Genomic DNA, 18,249 nt, shown 5'->3' with positions numbered 1-18,249 from the left:
ACCTGCAATCTTCACCCCTTCAACTTTATTGTATTTCCTCTCTTCACCCTTTTCTCCTCTTTTTTCCATCCAACATTTATATGGGATCCACATTAACTACTTTATTACTTTTCATCTTTAACCTACAACTTTATTGTCTTTCCTGTCCTCCCCTCTATTTTTTCAATAATATCACTCCAATTTTACTACTTTTCCTATTGTTATATACTTTCAATAATACCACTTTAACTTTACTATTTTTTCTCTTTTACCCTTTAACCCAATTTATTGTCTTTCATCATGGGTAGCAATGGGGGGCATGTCGTGTTGAGGTAAGGGTATTATAAAAATTTATCCCCAAGTTTGAACCACTTGATAATCGTGTAAAAAACTTAAACCTAAACCCGACCTATTTTTTATAAATAGGTAAACCTAATTAGAACCATGTAACTGATTAGTCAAATTATATCTTTATTGGAAAAATATAAGTTCCATTTCCACCAAATATAAAATATCATTACTAAAAATAAAGACACACAACCATAAACAAATATTTAGAAACATAAATTAAGTATCACAAAACATAAACTAGTTTTGTCCTTTACAACCTTGTGGCATCAGGTCATATTTTTTGGATGCCATAAGATAACATTGTTAAAAAATTTTCCTTACTAACTTAATAAAAAAAGTATTGTTTTCATTATTATTATTATTATTGACTAAGCAAATTATATTTCATTATCAAATTAATGAGACATACTGTCTTGCTTAGTAAGATCTTAAATCTACTAAGGGTCGTTTTGCCCACATGGATCATCATATTAGGATTCAAACACAACGTACCTCTAGATTTCAATGGGACATAAATAATTGAATAACTTAGTAAGGAAAATGTTTTTTCATTTTAAAACTAAAAGCTTAACTTTCCCAAACTAGAGGTATTTTATAGAATAGTTTTTTTTTTTTTTTTCAAAAAATGTTTTATGAAAAAATTCTAGGAAATTCTAGCAAAAAATGGGTAATTTAAAAAATTCTTAAATAACTATTTATATATTTAAAACTAAACGTTTGTGACAGAACTATTAGATGTGTCAAAATGAATAAGCAGGTTGATGCCCCTAACATGGACCCGACTCATTTTATAATTGTGTTACACGGATTGTCATTATTATGACTTAAACCTAAATAGGATTGACACAGACCCACTAATTTCGCGTCGTTTTTTAGTATAGTCAAATGGTAGAGTATGAAATGGAGTAGGAAATTTCTTCCTCAAGAGACTTTTAAGTCTTCAACCTTTATCCTTAGTCCTTAAGGGGAGAGAAAATGTAGTAAGACTTGAAATCTCAAAAAAAAAAAATAAATAAATAAAAAAATAAAGACAGAGAGTCACAGCAGAGAGAGAGAGATGGGTTGTTGCAAAAGCTTAACGGTGGTGGTGATGGCGGTGGTGGTGATGGTGGTGGAAACAAGTGCACAGGTGCCAGACTGTGCGTCGAAGTTGGTCCCTTGCACGAGTTACCTAAACTCGACGAAACCACCACCCGAGTCTTGCTGTCAGGCTCTACGTGAAACGATACAGAACCAGCTCGACTGCCTCTGCAAACTCTGCAACAACCCAATTTTATTAAAACCTCTTCTTGGCTTCAACATCACGCAAGCCCTACAGCTTCCCAACTATTGCGGCTTTACTTCATATGTTAACCCTTGCACGATAGGTCTGTTTACTTCCAATCCCTCACTTTTTTTTTTTTTTTTCTCTACGAAATTCTTGAGAACTCGGTTAATTTGACTCTAAGGATTTAGAATTACACTAATGCTGGAGTGCCAGAAAATGGGGACACAGGGTGACACCAGGGGTGGAGCTGGTGGGGGGCAATTACCCCCACAGAACTTTGAGATACCCCTATAATTACATGCCCCATTTATCCCCACTCCCTCACCTCTCTCCCCCCTAAATTTTTTGTTGATGAGTGATGACATTGCCTCTTAAGTGGGCCTTCTCATATACTAATTGAAAATGACTTAAATATCTTTTTTTTTTTTTTCAACTTCTAATAAAAAACCTCTAATTTCTCACCAAAATCATTAATCTTCAAGTTCTTCAATTATACAACTAATCATAGTTTGCCCCCACTACAAGAAAATCCTAGCTCCGCCCCTCGATGATTCAATGACTTGGTGGTATGATTATGTGCGTGCCACCACGTCATTATGTCACCCAGGTCCCCTTTGTGTCACCCTAGCACAACTCTTAGAATTATGTAAGAATTTTATTTTATTTTTTGTTATTTCGAGGTTGTTCACTTATACTATGTTTGGATCAAGAGAAGTGGAGAGAAGAGAAACTCAATTTCTCTCCACCATGTTTGGATTGGCAGGAGAGAATTTGGGACAATTTTATAATTTTAAAATATCTTAAAAGAGATCTAAGAGCAGAATTGGAATTATAAAATATTTTAAAAAATTTCTCTCCATTTCTCTCCACTTTTGGAGGGAGAAAACGTACTTTTTTTTTTCTTTCCTCTTCTCTCTAATTCTTTTCTCTTCTCACCCCCACTTAATAATCCAAACAAGAGAAATGTAGAGAAACTCATTTATTTATCTTCTCTTCTTTCCATTTCTCTCAATTCAAGCACAATGTTAATGAAAATTTGAGATATTCTGGATTTTTAATCTAATGATATGCCCCTTGACCTTAGTCTTTTAAGGGATTATAATACCGAAGTGTAATGCTGAAGTGATCTCAAGATTGTAGTATTTAGGTCAAGATGTGTGATATGAGGTACAATCTTGAGGTCATTCCAGCACGACTCAATATTGAAATACTCATTTCTCGTTGTCTTCAGCCTTGGATTTTGAAGTTAATAAAAATAGGAAGAATCAAGTGGATTTTTGTATTTTTTATTTTTACATAAAAAAATTGAATATTTTGGTTATTTAAAATTTTATTATCTAGGTAAAAAAATATAATAAAATTATATAAATGACTTAAATGAGTCAACTCTGTATCCATTATACTATGGGCTATTTTCTTCGAAAGGTGTGGGTAATTTGGGCTTTTTTGCACTTGAGCTTTTTTTCTTTTTTCTTTTTTTTTTTTTTTTAAATGGTACTTTAGTTGATTTTTTCTCTTGGTTTGGATTAAGCCCCACCGCCCGTGTCCACTAGGCCCGCACCAACCTCTCCCTATTTTTTCTTGTATTCCTTTTGGCCTTGCCCCAAGCATATCACTTTTAAATAAGATAAAATTTTATTTTAAAAAAATCATTTACTTGTATATTTAGTATAACAAATTATTACTAAGTTAATATTTTGTGAATAATATGCTAATTTTCTTAAAGGAATTTTTTATAATGATTTGAAATACTTTTTCTCTCATTTGATTCATGAGAATCGAAATCAATGGGTACCTGTCGCTTTAGGCAGTTCCAATTCCGTTTATTTTGGAACTGGACCCGGAATTGACAAGAATCATAATCCATATAAATATAATGGTTATGGTTCTAAGTTCCTTAGAAACCGACCCATTGATACCCCTATCCATGTGTGTCCAACGACCCTTAGTAAAATTTGACATCTTACTAAGTCATGGCAGCATGGTTTATAAAGTAAGATTTGTTCAAGTAACAAACTTGATAAAGTAAGGGTGTTTTTGTAATAAAATTGCAGCAGATAGGTCTGCCGGTAAATCTCTCTTTTAATATTTCAATGTCATTTTACAATTTTAACCTTGTTATTTATTATTTTTTTATTTTTATTATAAAATTAAAAAAAAGACAAATGCTTAGGTAGAATAAAACTTTATTTTGGTGATTCAATCTCTTGGCACACGCAAGCCCTAGAACTCTCCAAATAGGCAAGTGCCATGGCATCGCATTTGACGTTAACCTTTGCAAGAAAGGGTTGTGCGTGTTTGAATCTTTTTTTTTACCCGCCAAATTTTGAAGAAATCGATTTTTTTTCCAACCCCCAAATTAGGGATTTTGATAAGAAGAAAAAAAAAATGTTCTGTCTGGGTTTTGATGAATATTTGAGATATTCTGGGTTTTTAATTTGATGAATATATGCCCCTTGACCTTGGTCTTTTGAGTAATTACAATAGAAGTTTACCGAAATACTCCTTTCTCATCGTCTCTAGCCTTGGATTTTGAAGTTAATAAAAATCCGTCGAGTCAACTGGGTTTTGTATCTTTTCATAAATAAAAAATCTGATTTTTAAATAATTTAAAATTCTATTATCTAAATAAAAATAGGATATTGTTAATGTGTGCCCTTGGTTAAAGTGCAATAGGTACACTTTGAAAATTGGAATCTGTGGGTATTTTGGTAAAAAAAAAATTTTAAGGGCATTTTCAATGCATAATCCAATTTCCAAATTGTATTTATTGCACTTTAACATGTCACCTTAAGGTACACGATTACAAGACCCGTAAAAATATGATCTTATGACTAATCGTTTTCTAGTCCATGTATATAGATGTCTTAAATAAGTTAGCACTGTACAACTGATACTATGGGTTATTTAAGGGCTAGCAATGGATCGGTTCAGTATCGGATCAGTGCCACTCCGATCCGATCCAATCCAAAAAATTTAAAGATATATCCAATCCGATCTGAATGGATTAATGAATATGTGAATTAAATCTGATCTGTTTCATTTCATCCTTAATCCGAAACCGATTCAGTCTGATCTGAAGACATGCTTTATTATCAAATTATCAATGTTCAAAAATTTTAAAAATATAAAACTAAAAAAAAAAAACTACTTTCCTACTACAAATATAAAGGGAAATAAAAAAGACTAAAATATTTTATCTATATGTATTTATATGAAATTAAGAATAATAATAATTATAATTATTATTATTGAAATATGATCGGATTGGATTTTTTTTTTTTAGATCAGATTTTGGTAGATCCAAATCTGATCCGAAAAATCGGATTTTTCATATTTTTTTTTTCGGATCGAACTGATTCGAACATCGGGTATATGTCAGATCATTGTCAAACCGAGGCTATCTTACCCTTTTCTAGTTTTTATTTTTTTATATTGGTACTTAAGCTCCCTCTCTCTCTTCCCCTTGGTTCAGATGTTGCACCAATCATAACGCAAACCACGTCAGTTACTCCTCCAGGTAATTACCCTTAGCCTCTCTTTCAATCTCTTTAATTATACTAATAGGTGGTATGCGTAAACATATTTTAAGGACATTTTTTTGTAATTTATAATATTAAAAGAAGGAATTTTGAAGATGATATAATATTTAAGGGAATAATGGGATAGTAATTTTATTAAATTTTAACGAAAATGGCTATGATAGTATTAAGCTTAAAAATAAGAGTCATGCTAAAATGACCTCAGGCAGGAACCTTATATTGCACTTCAATACATGAAAGTGCAATGTAAGGTTCCTGTCTAAGGTCACTTCAACATTACTCTAACAATAAAAGAAAGGGCATTTGTTGTATTCCAAATTTTGGTGTACAAGAACTTCTACTCTGTAGTTTTCCACCTCTCTCATTATAATAGTAAGAGTTCGTGTTGGAGTGACCTCATTTCGCCCTTTTCTGACATTGAGGTGTGTACAAAACCATAAAAGCTTTTCACTCAATTTCTCAATGAAAAACATTTATTGTACGTACAAACCTCCATGCCAGGAAAGTGCGAAATGAGGTCAATCTCTGAGGTCACTTCAGCATTATTCTAATAGTAAAGATTTACACCATATTAGAAATCACATTTTTAGCTTAAATTTCCCTCAAAGATGTAACTACTGCAAGGACTTTTTATTCAAGAAATATATTTTCCCTGGTAAAATAGTTGTAATTATTTTAATAAATATTTTATTTATAATAATAATATTATTAATATTTTGGGTGATTTAGACATGAATAATGACAAAATGACTAAAGAAAAACCACTCATTTACATAGAACCAAAGATATTTCCTTGTGTATCTCGAGGAAATAATCTATGGTTTTGTGCACATGCCACGTCAGTTGAGTGAATTTTGAGCGTCTTTTTTAATCAGTTTATCAAGATCCAACATCTCTATAACATAGAGATTAAAATACAAATACAAAAACCAACTAGGTGTTTTGATGTGGAATTGAATTGTAATGTCGATCTTGATGAGAGGAAAAAAATTCATGCTTTGGCCAGAGGCAACCGACTTCAGCATGTAAGAGTTCCAAAAGCTTCTCTAATGGTGTTTTTCTAGTAAAAAATGATATTTTCTAGAAATTCTAAAAAATGAATGGGGTGAGCATGAATTTCAGGAAGTCTTTAGGGCATTTAAAGCCTAAAAAAGTTTGTTTTGTTGATCACCAATTGTAGCCTACGATTTCAACTAATTCTTGTGGCCTTGATCTTATGATTTGCATCTATTTAAGTTAAAATACTCTTTATTATATCTTAACTATTGATTATGTTCTTTTTATTATTTTTTTTATGTCACTGAGCAACAGCTTAGTGATCATTAAAATCAACCAATAGGATTAAAACACATGTCACTTTAAAAAAAATAAAAATAAGATTCAATGCAATAAGAACACAGCACGTGGCATCAGTTTTACAAATTTGAAACTCCAAAAATATTAAGAGATAAGCATCAATAAAGTACCCCTTTCTCTCCCACAATACAACATCAATTTAAAATTCAAAAATGTAAATAAATAAATAAAATTTGAGGGGCACCCCTTAACTTTTGAAAATTCTTGAAAATCCTTTCTCGTTGGATCTTGCACAAAAAGACTAAAGTATCTCTTTCTCATGATTCTAAATTATTGGGCCGCACCAATCATATCAAATTGTTTTACAAACTTTATTATATATTATCTCATAATAAAATATTAGATTACCACAAGCAAATTATGTAGAAAACGAAGAAGACAGAAAAATGCGAATGGTAAAACAATCCAAAGTCTTTTCGTCTCCTAAATTTTAGAAAATTTGATATATTGTATAGAATTTCATTTTGAACAAGTTTAAAGTTTTAGATGAAGTGAAACTTTGAAGTTTGGATGCCTGAAAGTTCCAATTATCCTAATGGAAATGACGTCCTGATGGTCTAAAACTCTTATTTTAAATTTGATTTCATCATTTCGAATTAGAGAATCTCTCCAAACACAGTCTTGAAACAAATTCATCCTATTTCTAACATTTTCTGTAATGATCAAAATAATCAAAATACCCCTGAGTGAAATTACCATTTTACCTCTAGAGAAAAAAAAAGGAGTATAAGTGCAGAAAAGGATAAAATAGAGTTTTATATGTTATCAATACATATAAATAAAATATTATATTTATACTCAATTATTTTTCAAGATATTACATACCTGTGAAAATTCCTATCTTAAATTTATATTTTAATGTTGAAGGAAATGGAATCTTTAAGGTTGAAATTGAGTGAATAAAATATTTACTCAAGAAGTTTAAGTTGATATTTGGTAGTATTGTGCTTTCTTACTTGTCGTTGTCCTCTCGTCTAATTCCTATGAATCATGCTTACATGAGCATTTAGCATATGGGCCAACCCGGGACTTGGTAGTTTGGAATGTGCTGATAACTGTTTGTTGCATCTCTCCCAATACTTGCCCTTAACTCTCTTTGGTAGACTTCAGTCATTCAGAGAGTTGAAATGTTTGGCATTAACATAAATTTTAGGTTTTGGAAAACCTCAAAAGTCGAAATAATTTATGGGTTTAGATATTATTGTGTTGATTGCAATTCAAACAAGGTTGCTTTTTAAATTTAAGGGAATAGTGCTTTTAGTACTGGTGCCATTGCCAGGGGACCTCCAATTTTCAAACAATGTTAAAAGGTGTTGTTTGAGTTACTGATTGACATGGCACTCTCTTAACTGTTTAAATACATTACAGGGCACTACAGGAAAAGAGTGCTACTGAGGATCCACTCCCATTTAGATTTAGAATTAATGGCCCCAGCCACAGGCCCAAGTCAAAGCCCAAGCCCAACCTTCAACATAGCGTCAGGTAATTACCCTTAACCTCTCTTTCAATCTCATGAATAATAATATAAAATCTATTTTGTTACCATCCAGATTCTTAGATTAAGACTTAAACTTTCTACTCCATTAGCGCTTAGGTACGTTTGGTTCGATTTCTCTTAATGTTATGATATTTTCACTTAACTCCGTTAGCAGGGAAGTGTTAATATTCTAATGTTATTTTACCCCCATGTTGAAAATAACATTTCGGTCCCCTTTAGAACATCTGGAATGGACAAGTTAGTGGACTTGTTAAGGTTGCCAGATGCTAATATGTGTGTTGATTGTGGCTAACAGTTTGGTTAGCCACGTCATCTTGCTAATGTGTTAGTTTTGAAAGTAATAGTGAACAATGACTATTTTATTAGTTTTAAAAAAAAAAAATTAAATCACCAAGTTACAAAAAGGTGGCTAACATGTGTGCACTAGTGTGGGAGTTCTTGGACGTGTTAAGTTACTTCACTTGTTAAAAATGGACTAACATCTAACAAAAGTTCCTACATGGCATCTTTAACTTGTGGATTTTAACATCTCCATCGGAGATGCCCTTACCTCTAGGTGATTTCACTTTCTCTCTGGTCACACACAATTTTAATATTTCAATGTTATTTTACAATTTTAACCTTGTTATTTTATATTTTTATTATAAAATTAAAAAATAAAAATAAAAAAGATAAATTATTAGGTAGAATAATTTATTTTGGTGATTCAATATCTTGAAACACGAAAGCTCTAAAACTCCTCTAGTACTATGACGTTGCATCTGATGTTAATTCTTGTAAGAAAGGTCTACGCGCGTGCGAATCCTTACTGTTCTTTTTTTTTTTTTTCTTTCCACCAAATTTTAGAAAACTTGGGTTTTTCCCCCAAATTAGGGATTTAGATAAGAAAAAAAAATGTTCTTTCGCGGTTTTGATAAATATGAGATATTATGGGTTTTTAATTTGATGATATGCCCTTTGACCTAGGTCTTCTCAGTGAAATACTCATTTCTCATCATGCTTAGCCTTATATTTTGAAGTTAATAAAAATTAGTCGAGTCTGTAGACATCCAAATTTGACCAAGCCCTCGACGCAAAATACCCCAAAATCTATCAAAATTGGAATGGGCCCTAAGGCCCAAACCTTCAAAAACCAATGTATTTCGTCATTTTTTTTTCAATAAAAGGCCTAAGATTTCTCACGTGGCCCACGGACCAAAAACCCACCTCCCCACTCCTTTATATTCCTCAATCTATCTTAACCCAAACCCAAGCCTATTCAACTCAATCTAAACCCATCCTAACTACCCATCAACTAAGCTCATTCAACTCAACTCAAATCCATTCCTATTCAAACCACAACCTAAGCCCAACCCAACACTATACCTAACCAATTCATTACCCAAGCCTAACTCTCAACCCAACCCAACATCATAACCAATCAACATGATCATCAAGGTGGGACACATGTCACTATCTCAACTCACCTCCCTCATCCCCTACCTATCCTATCACCTTTTCTCAAAACATCATCTACTCACATCAACTCATCACATTTTCTCTAAAAAAATCTATCTACCATCCCTCTAACCTACCATTATAATTCCCTACAAACCCATACCTCTTCATAATCTACCATCATCATACTTCTTTCTAACCTACCATCATCATTCCCTACAAACCCATCTTTACATTCCAAACCCACACCTCTCATCTCAGATCAAACACACACACACACTCTCTCATCAACTCATTTAAATCTCTAATTTCCATGACACATGTCACCATCTCCCCCACCCTCCCAAAACCTAATCAATTATCTTCTTACACAACCTATTCTTTTAATTAAAACCTCATCCCCACAACTCATCAAACACTCAACCACCATCTTACACCCTCATTCTCTCAACCAAATACCATTAATTTCATCTCACCTAACACTCAACCCAAATTAGTTGAAAGATTCAACACATTTGGATTACAAATAATCTATTTAACCCATCTTCCCTAAATACCCTTCCATACCCTTTAATTTACACACACTCCTCTTTTAAACCCCATACCATTCTACCATTTCTCATCATTTAACCCAACTCTACCCCTAAAAATAATTCCCAAACTCTATAAAACACCCCCCTCATTCTCCACTCACAACCCCTAATGAAAAATTAAGAAAAATACCTTCTAAAACTACAACTGTCTACTCTTACTCTACTCACTAACCACCCTCAATTATCCCAACTTATCAACTCAACCATCAATCATCAAAAGTCTAACTCCTTATTATATCAAAATGAAGAAAAAAAGACTCATATTTTGAAGGACAAAGAAGATTAAATCAAGTTCAAGGTAGGACATTGACTAAAAAACAAGAGAAACACTCTTCTCCCCTCCCCCTTCTCACCCCTCCAACTTCTCATCTTCTACTCACCCCCCTTTTCTATACCTATGCACACACTACGAATGATTTGAGTCATCGAAGGACCCCTTTTTCAATAAGAGTACCCTCAATGGATTGAATCAACATCAAAGCCCCTCATACTTGAGGGCACATAACGGATCTTTCCGACCTTTTATTTTATTTTATTTTATTCTCAAAAATTGACCAAATCCTAGGTTACCACTAACGGTGGAGGGAGTAGGGTGCCTAACACCTTCCCTACTCCACAATATGGACCCCCTTACCTAGAATCTAAGGTTAGACCAAATGAGCCGTATCCGTACGAGAGTCACCAAATGTCAAAATGACACAATTTTCAAAAAATAAAACAATGGGTGACCAATCACATCCTTTAACAAATATGAATGGCGGCGACTCCAAACCCCCCCCCCCCTCCCAAATTGGTTGAGATATTCGAAAATTCGAAGAATCTCATGTCCACAGAGCCAACTGGGCTTTTGTATCTTTTCATTAAAAAAAATTATGATTTTTAAATAAATTTAAATTTTAACTATCTAAGTAAAAATATGATCTCATGGCAAATCGTCTTCTCGTTCATGTATATAGTTAACTTAAATGAATCAACAATGTATAGCTGATTCCATCTGTTATTTTACCTTTTTTTAATTTTATTTTGTAGTGATACTTAAGAGCTCTCTCTCTCTCTCTCTCCCCATATCTAAATGAAGTAAATGAGTCAACACTCAATAACTGATATCATGGGTCATTTTACTTTTGAGCCGTGATGATGTGGCATGAGCTAGAATCATATCCTTTTGAGATACACAATTCCACATCTCATGAATATGTGTAGTTGTGAATCTCGAAAAAAATAATCTATGATTCTAACACATACTATATCAGGGTATGTGTGTTAGAGGGGTGTCAAAAAAATCATTATTCTTTACTTTTTTTTTTCATTGGTACTTAAGCCCTCTCTTCCCCTTGGTTCAGATTCTTCCCCCGCCACAGCCCCAGACACACCGGTTACTCCTCCAGGTAATTACCCCTACCCTCTCTTTTATACAATAATAGGTGGCATGTTCAAACGTATTTTAAGGGCATTTTGTTAATTTAATATATTAACTGAAGGGATTTTGAAGATAATAAAAATTAATCGAGTCAATTGGGCTTTTGGATCTTTTCATTAAAAAAAAATAATGATTTTTAAATAAGTTTAAAATTTAATTATCTAAATAAAAATATGATCTCATAGCAAATCGTCTTCTCGCCCATGTATATAGTTGACTTAAATGAATCAACAATGTATAGCTTATTCCATCTGTTATTTTACATTTTTTTCATTTTATTTTTTATTGATACTTAAGCACGTGCGCTCTCTCTCTCTCTCTCTCTAAATGAAGTAAATGAGTCAACACTCAATAGCTGATATCATGGGTCATTTTACTTTTGAGCCGTGACGATGTGGCATGGGCTAGAATCATATCCCTTCGAGATACACAATTCCACATCTCATGAATATGTGTAGTTGTGTATCCCAAAAAAATAATAATCTATGATTCTAACACATACTATATCAGGGTATGTGTGTCAGAGGGGCGTCAAAAAAATCATTATTCTTTACTTTTTTTCTCATTGGTACTTAAGCCCTCTCTTCCCCTTGGTTCAGATTCTTCCCCCGCCACAGCCCCAGACACACCGGTTACTCCTCCAGGTAATTACCCTTACCCTCTCTTTTATACAATAATAGGTGGCATGTGCAAACGTATTTTAAGGGCATTTTTGTAATTTATTGTATTAACTGAAGGGATTTTGAAGATAATAAAAATTAGTCGAGTCAATTGGGCTTTTGGATCTTTTCATTAAAAAGAAAATTATGATTTTTAAATAAGTTTAAAATTTAATTATCTTAATAAAAATATGATCTCACAGCAAATCGTCTTCTCGCCCATGTATATAGTTGACTTAAATGAATCAACAATGTATAGCTGATTCCATCTGTTATTTTACATTTTTTTAATTTTATTTTTTATTGATACCTAAGCGCTTGCTCGCTCTCTCTCTCTCTCTCTCTCTAAATGAAGTAAATGAGTCAACACTCAATAGATGATATCATGGGTCATTTTACTTTTGAGCCGTGATGATGTGGCATGGGCTAGAATCATATCCCTTCGAGATACACAATTCCACATCTCATGAATATGTGTAGTTGTGTATCCCGAAAAAAATAATCTATGATTCTAACACATACTATATCAGGGTATGTGTGTCAGAGGGGCGTCAAAAAAATCATTATTCTTTACTTTTTTTCTCATTGGCACTTAAGCCCTCTCTTCCCCTTGGTTCAGATTCTTCCCCCACCAGAGCCCCAGACACACCGGTTACTCCTCCAGGTAATTACCCTTACCCTCTCTTTTATACAATAATAGGTGGCATGTTCAAACGTATTTTACGGGCATTTTTGTAATTTATTGTATTAATTGAAGGGATTTTGAAGATAATAAAAATTAGTCGAGTCAATTGGGCTTTTGGATCTTTTCATTAAAAAAAAAATAATGATTTTTAAATAAGTTTAAAATTTAATTATCTAAATAAAAATATGATCTCACAACAAATCGTCTTCTTGCCCATGTATATAGTTGACTTAAATGAATCAACAAAGTATAGCTTATTCCATCTGTTATTTTACATTTTTTTAATTTTATTTTTTATTGATACTTAAGCGCGCGCGCTCTCTCTCTCTCTAAATGAAGTAAATGAGTTAATACACAATAGCTGATATCATGGGTTATTTTACTTTTGAGCCGTGATGATGTGGCATGGGGCTAGAATCATTTCCCTTCGAGATACACAATTCCACATCTCATGAATATGTGTAGTTGTGTATCCCGAAAAAAATAATCTATGATTCTAACACATACTATATTAGGGTATGTGTGTTAGAGGGGCGTCAAAAAAATATTATTCTTTACTTTTTTTCTCATTGGTACTTAAGCCCTCTCTTCCCCTTGGTTCAGATTCTTCCCCCACCATAGCCCCAGACACACCGGTTACTCCTCCAGGTAATTACCCTTACCCTCTCTTTTATACAATAACAGGTGGCATGTTCAAACGTATTTTAAGGGCATTTTTGTAATTTAATGTATTAACTGAAGGGATTTTGAAGATAATAAAAATTAGTCAAGTCAATTGGGCTTTTGGATCTTTTCATTATAAAAAAAAATTATAATTTTTAAATAAGTTTAAAATTTAATTTTCTTAATAAAAATATGATCTCACAGCAAATCGTCTTCTCGCCCATGTATATAATTGACTTAAATGAATCAACAATGTATAGCTTATTCCATTTGTTATTTTACATTTTTTTAATTTTATTTTTTATTGATACTTAAGCACGCTCGCTCGCTCTCTCTCTCTCTCTCTCTCTAAATGAAGTAAATGAGTCAACACTCAATTGCTGATATCATGGGTCATTTTACTTTTGAGCCGTGATGATGTGGCATGGGCTAGAATCATATCCCTTCCAGATACACAATTCCACATCTCATGAATATGTGTAGTTGTGTATCCTGAAAAAAATAATCTATGATTCTAACACATACTATATCAGGGTATGTGTGTCAGAGGGCGTCAAAAAAATCATTATTCTTTACTTTTTTTTTTCATTGGTACTTAAGCCCTCTCTTCCCCTTGGTTCAGATTCTTCTCCCGCCACAGCCCCAGACACACCGGTTACTCCTTCAAGTAATTACCCTTACCCTCTCTTTTATACAATAATAGGTGGCATGTGCAAACGTATTTTAAGGGCATTTTTGTAATTTATTGTATTAACTGAAGGGATTTTGAAGATAATAAAAATTAGTCGAGTCAATTGGGCTTTTGGATCTTTTCATTAAAATTTTTTTATGATTTTTAAATAAGTTTAAAATTTAATTATCTAAATAAAAATATGATCTCACAGCAAATCGTCTTCTCGCCCATGTGTATAGTTGACTTAAATGAATCAACAATGTATAGCTGATTCCATCTGTTATTTTACATTTTTTTAATTTTATTTTTTATTGATACCTAAGCTAGCTCTCTCTCTCTCTCTCTCTCTCTCTCTCTCTCTCTATCTATCTATCTCTAGTAAATGAGTCAACACTAGTAGCTGATATCATGGGTCATTTTACTTTTGAGCCGTGATGATGTGGCATGGGTTAGAATCATGTCCCTTTGAGATACACAATGCCACATCTCATGAATATGTATAGTTGTGTATGTTGAGAAAAATAATTTATGATTCTAACACATACTACATTAGGGTATGTGTGTCAGAGGGGCGTCAAAAAAATCATTATTCTTTACTCTTTTTTTTCTCATTGGTACTTAAGTCCTCTGTTCCCCTTGGTTCAGATTTTCTCCCCATCACAGCCCCACCAGTTACTCATCCAGGTAATTACCCTTACCCTCTCTCTTATATAATAATAAGTGGCATGTGCAAACGTATTTTAAGGGTATGTTTATAATTTAATGTATTAACTGATCAAGGGATTTTGAAGATAATAATAATACATTGGATTAGATAATATTGAGGTGATTTTTAAATTTAAGGGAGCAGCACCTTTAGCATTGGAGCCATTGTCGGGGGAGTGCTTGCTGTTGTTGTTTTATTCATTGTTGGCTTTGCAATTGGGTTTACTTTGTGGCGTCGTCGATGGACACGACAACAAGGGCATTTCTTTGATGTACCAGGTTAATGTTTTGATCAAATGGTGTTGTAAATTAAAGAGCAAATTATCAAATTGGCATAGCAAAATTGAAAAATTATCAAAACGGCACATTTACCGCTTTGAAATTAAATTATTTTACCAAGATGGTAAGTTCTAAAATGAACAATGTTTTAATATCAAAAATGCTGTTTTAGCATCCTTTTATTACACACTATACATATCCACTATTTAAGTAAATAGATAGAAATATAACTTTTGTAGTACAATAATGATTCCTTTCAAGTAGGGTTGTTAATGGATCGGGTCTAGATTAGATCGAGGTTGATTTGGTAACAATCCAATAAGGATTGGATTGGATGCAGGACTGGTCTGATAAGAATCGGATGGAACCCTTATCGAATCGGGTTTTATCAGAACTCAATATTAAGATCCAGATCTGATCTATTAACAATCTGATCATGCCCAAACCCGATTTTATATACAAAATCTAAATAAACTTCATACATCTCAACAAATATATAATATAATTAATAGATTTTCTATCATATTATCTGATCGGAACATGGTTGATCTAGATCCAATCCAATAAGATATCGGACCGGATCCTTGATGGAATCCAAAACATCAGTCCAGACGTGAAGTTATCGGATTGGATTGGTCTGATCTGATCCATTGACAGCCCTATTTCAAGATGTAGTTTATTTCAGCACTCGGAAGGTAATTTCGGCTTTGATGGAGATTTGAAAACCCACAAATTCCATGGTTAAAACAAATATACACATTTAGAGTTTAGAGCTATAAATTTACATATAGATCTACAATACCTTAACTCTAATGGAAATGTTGATTTAGGGATTTTCTTATCTCCATTGATGTCTGAAATTTCCTATACAGTTGGCGGGTGCTGAAATAATCCAAGACTTGAAAGGAAGCATCACTATACAAAAATAGTTATATTTCTATATGTTTGCTTAAACAGTAGATATGTATAATTGTATACCATTTTATAAAAGGATGCTAAAATGGCATTTTTGGTATTAAAACACTGTTCATTTAAAAACTTATGGTTTTGCTAAAATATTTTAGTTACAAAAACAGTAATTTATCAATTTTGGAATTAAAATAAATAGTGTACCGTTTTGGTAATTTTTCAATTTTCAGTTTACATTTTGCTAGAACACCCGAAGTTAAACGTAAAGTATGTTGTTCATATCTCCTTTCAGCTGAAGATCCTGAAGTTAATCTTGACCAACTTAAAAGGTTTTCTCTGCAAGAACTACAATTTGCAACTGATAGTTTTAGCAACAAAAACATTGTGGGTAGAGGTGGATTTGGTAACGTATACAAAGGACGTCTAGTCAATGGTTCATTAGTCGCAGTAAAACGACTAAAAGAAAAGTGTACACCATTAGTAGAGCTGCAGTTTCAGACAGAAGTAGAGATGATCAGCATGGCTGCCCATCGGAACCTACTTCGTTTACATGGTTTTTGCATAACCCCAACGGAAAGGTTGCTTGTATACCCATACATGGCTAATGGAAGTGTTGCATCATGTTTGAGAGGTACTACTCAATAGCATTTCTAGGTCCGTCATCTAATTGTGTGTGCTTACTAATTTTGTTACATTGACTCATTTTTGTAGAACGTCAACCATTGAAACCCCCACTTGATTGGCCAACTCGGAGGCGTATTGCGTTGGGATCTGCTAGAGGGCTTTCTTATATGCATGATCATTGTAATCCGAAGATTATTCATCGTGATGTGAAAGCTGCAAATATTTTGTTGGATGAGGACTATGAGGCAATTGTTGGGGATTTTGGTTTGGCCAAGCTTATGGACTATAAGGATACCCATGTGACCACTGGTGTGCGAGGCACGGTTGGACATATAGCTCCTGAGTACCTCTCCTCTGGAAAGTCTTCAGAAAAGACTGATGTTTTTGGCTATGGGATCATGCTTCTTGAGTTTATAACTGGACAGAGTGCATTAGATCTTGCTCGGCTTGCCAATGACGATGATGTTATGTTGCTTGACTGGGTATGGATGTACTGTCTTCCTATATATAAATTTTAATGAGTATATCAGTTAATATAATGTAGCTATCTGTCAATTCTTTCCGCTCATCTTTAGGGTTATCCAGAGTCTTCCGAAGCTAATTTCTTTTAATGTTGAGCAAAATGGTTTAGTTCAGTTCACCTTTCCTACCCGAGTTTTTGTTGCACCTGGGAGGTAGTGTAAAAGGGCCTGCTATCAATCCATTCTCATCTATATGCACTTAATGTTTGCACATATACAACAAAACACGAAAGACATTTTTTGGGGATTTATTATTTAAGTGAGATAGCTTGTGTTTTGATGGTCCCAGTCCAAGCTCTTCGATTGAAACTAAGGGGATCTTTTCGATCTATTTTCTTTAATCAGTAAGGGGGATCATAAAAATAAAAATTAAAATTAATGGAGTTTCTTGGTGTGATTCCAAGGTCCTATATTTCTATCCCTTCTCTTTCTTTTTTAATCTATCCATATGAGATGATTAAATTGGTCTGAGGTAGTGATGGTACAATTGCATCATGAACAAAAACTGTTAATGTTGTCTCCAAGAAACAGAAAAAATAACGACATGACCCATTTGTATTATTTGACAGGTGAAAGGACTTCTGAAAGAGAACAGGTTGGAAATGTTGGTTGATCCCGATATTAAAAATAACTATGTTGAGGCTGAACTGGAGCAGTTGATCCAGGTTGCACTGCTCTGCACACAGAACTCCCCAGCGGATCGGCCCAAGATGTCAGAAGTGTTGGAAATGCTTGAAGGTGAGGGGTTGGCGGAGAAATGGGAGGAGTGGGAGAAGCTAGAGGTTGTTTGCCAAGAGGTCGACCTCGAACCCCAATGGACCTCTGAATGGGTTGTGGACTCCACCCAAAACCTCCATCCTACTGAATTGTCCGGCCCAAGATGACATTGCCATGATAAGAAAATTTTACCGCTTAATCTTCATATTTATGTATTTGCTTCTTTGGTCGCCCACCTTATTAGTATACGAAGGTTTGTGTGGTCCGTTGAAGCGCGGCCAAGAAAAAGCTCCAATATATGTAATGTTTACCTCCTGCAATGGTCTGTATTCTTAACAGAGCTGTGCCTGCCTTATAGTAAAAATTTATGA

General features: G+C 33.6%; 1 protein-coding gene across 1 annotated transcript; it reads left to right on the top strand.

The window, feature by feature from the left end:
• The first annotated feature begins 1,299 nt into the window (after positions 1–1,299).
• On the top strand, positions 1,300–18,249 carry LOC147409666 (LRR receptor kinase BAK1-like). Its single transcript, XM_086418265.1, has 13 exons — positions 1,300–1,697; positions 5,073–5,117; positions 7,864–7,977; positions 11,367–11,411; positions 12,043–12,138; positions 12,722–12,766; positions 13,391–13,435; positions 14,073–14,117; positions 14,769–14,807; positions 14,967–15,107; positions 16,309–16,647; positions 16,728–17,122; positions 17,731–18,249. The coding sequence occupies exons 1-13, from the start codon at positions 1,388–1,390 to the stop codon at positions 18,043–18,045; spliced, it is 1,974 nt and encodes a 657-aa protein (XP_086274391.1). The 5' UTR covers positions 1,300–1,387; the 3' UTR covers positions 18,046–18,249.

This window comes from Akebia trifoliata, chromosome 2 (genome assembly GCF_017979445.1).
Source record: "Akebia trifoliata isolate Shusen 1 chromosome 2, ASM1797944v1, whole genome shotgun sequence".
NCBI lineage: Eukaryota > Viridiplantae > Streptophyta > Magnoliopsida > Ranunculales > Lardizabalaceae > Akebia > Akebia trifoliata.
This window is presented reverse-complemented; position numbering and strand designations above follow the sequence as displayed.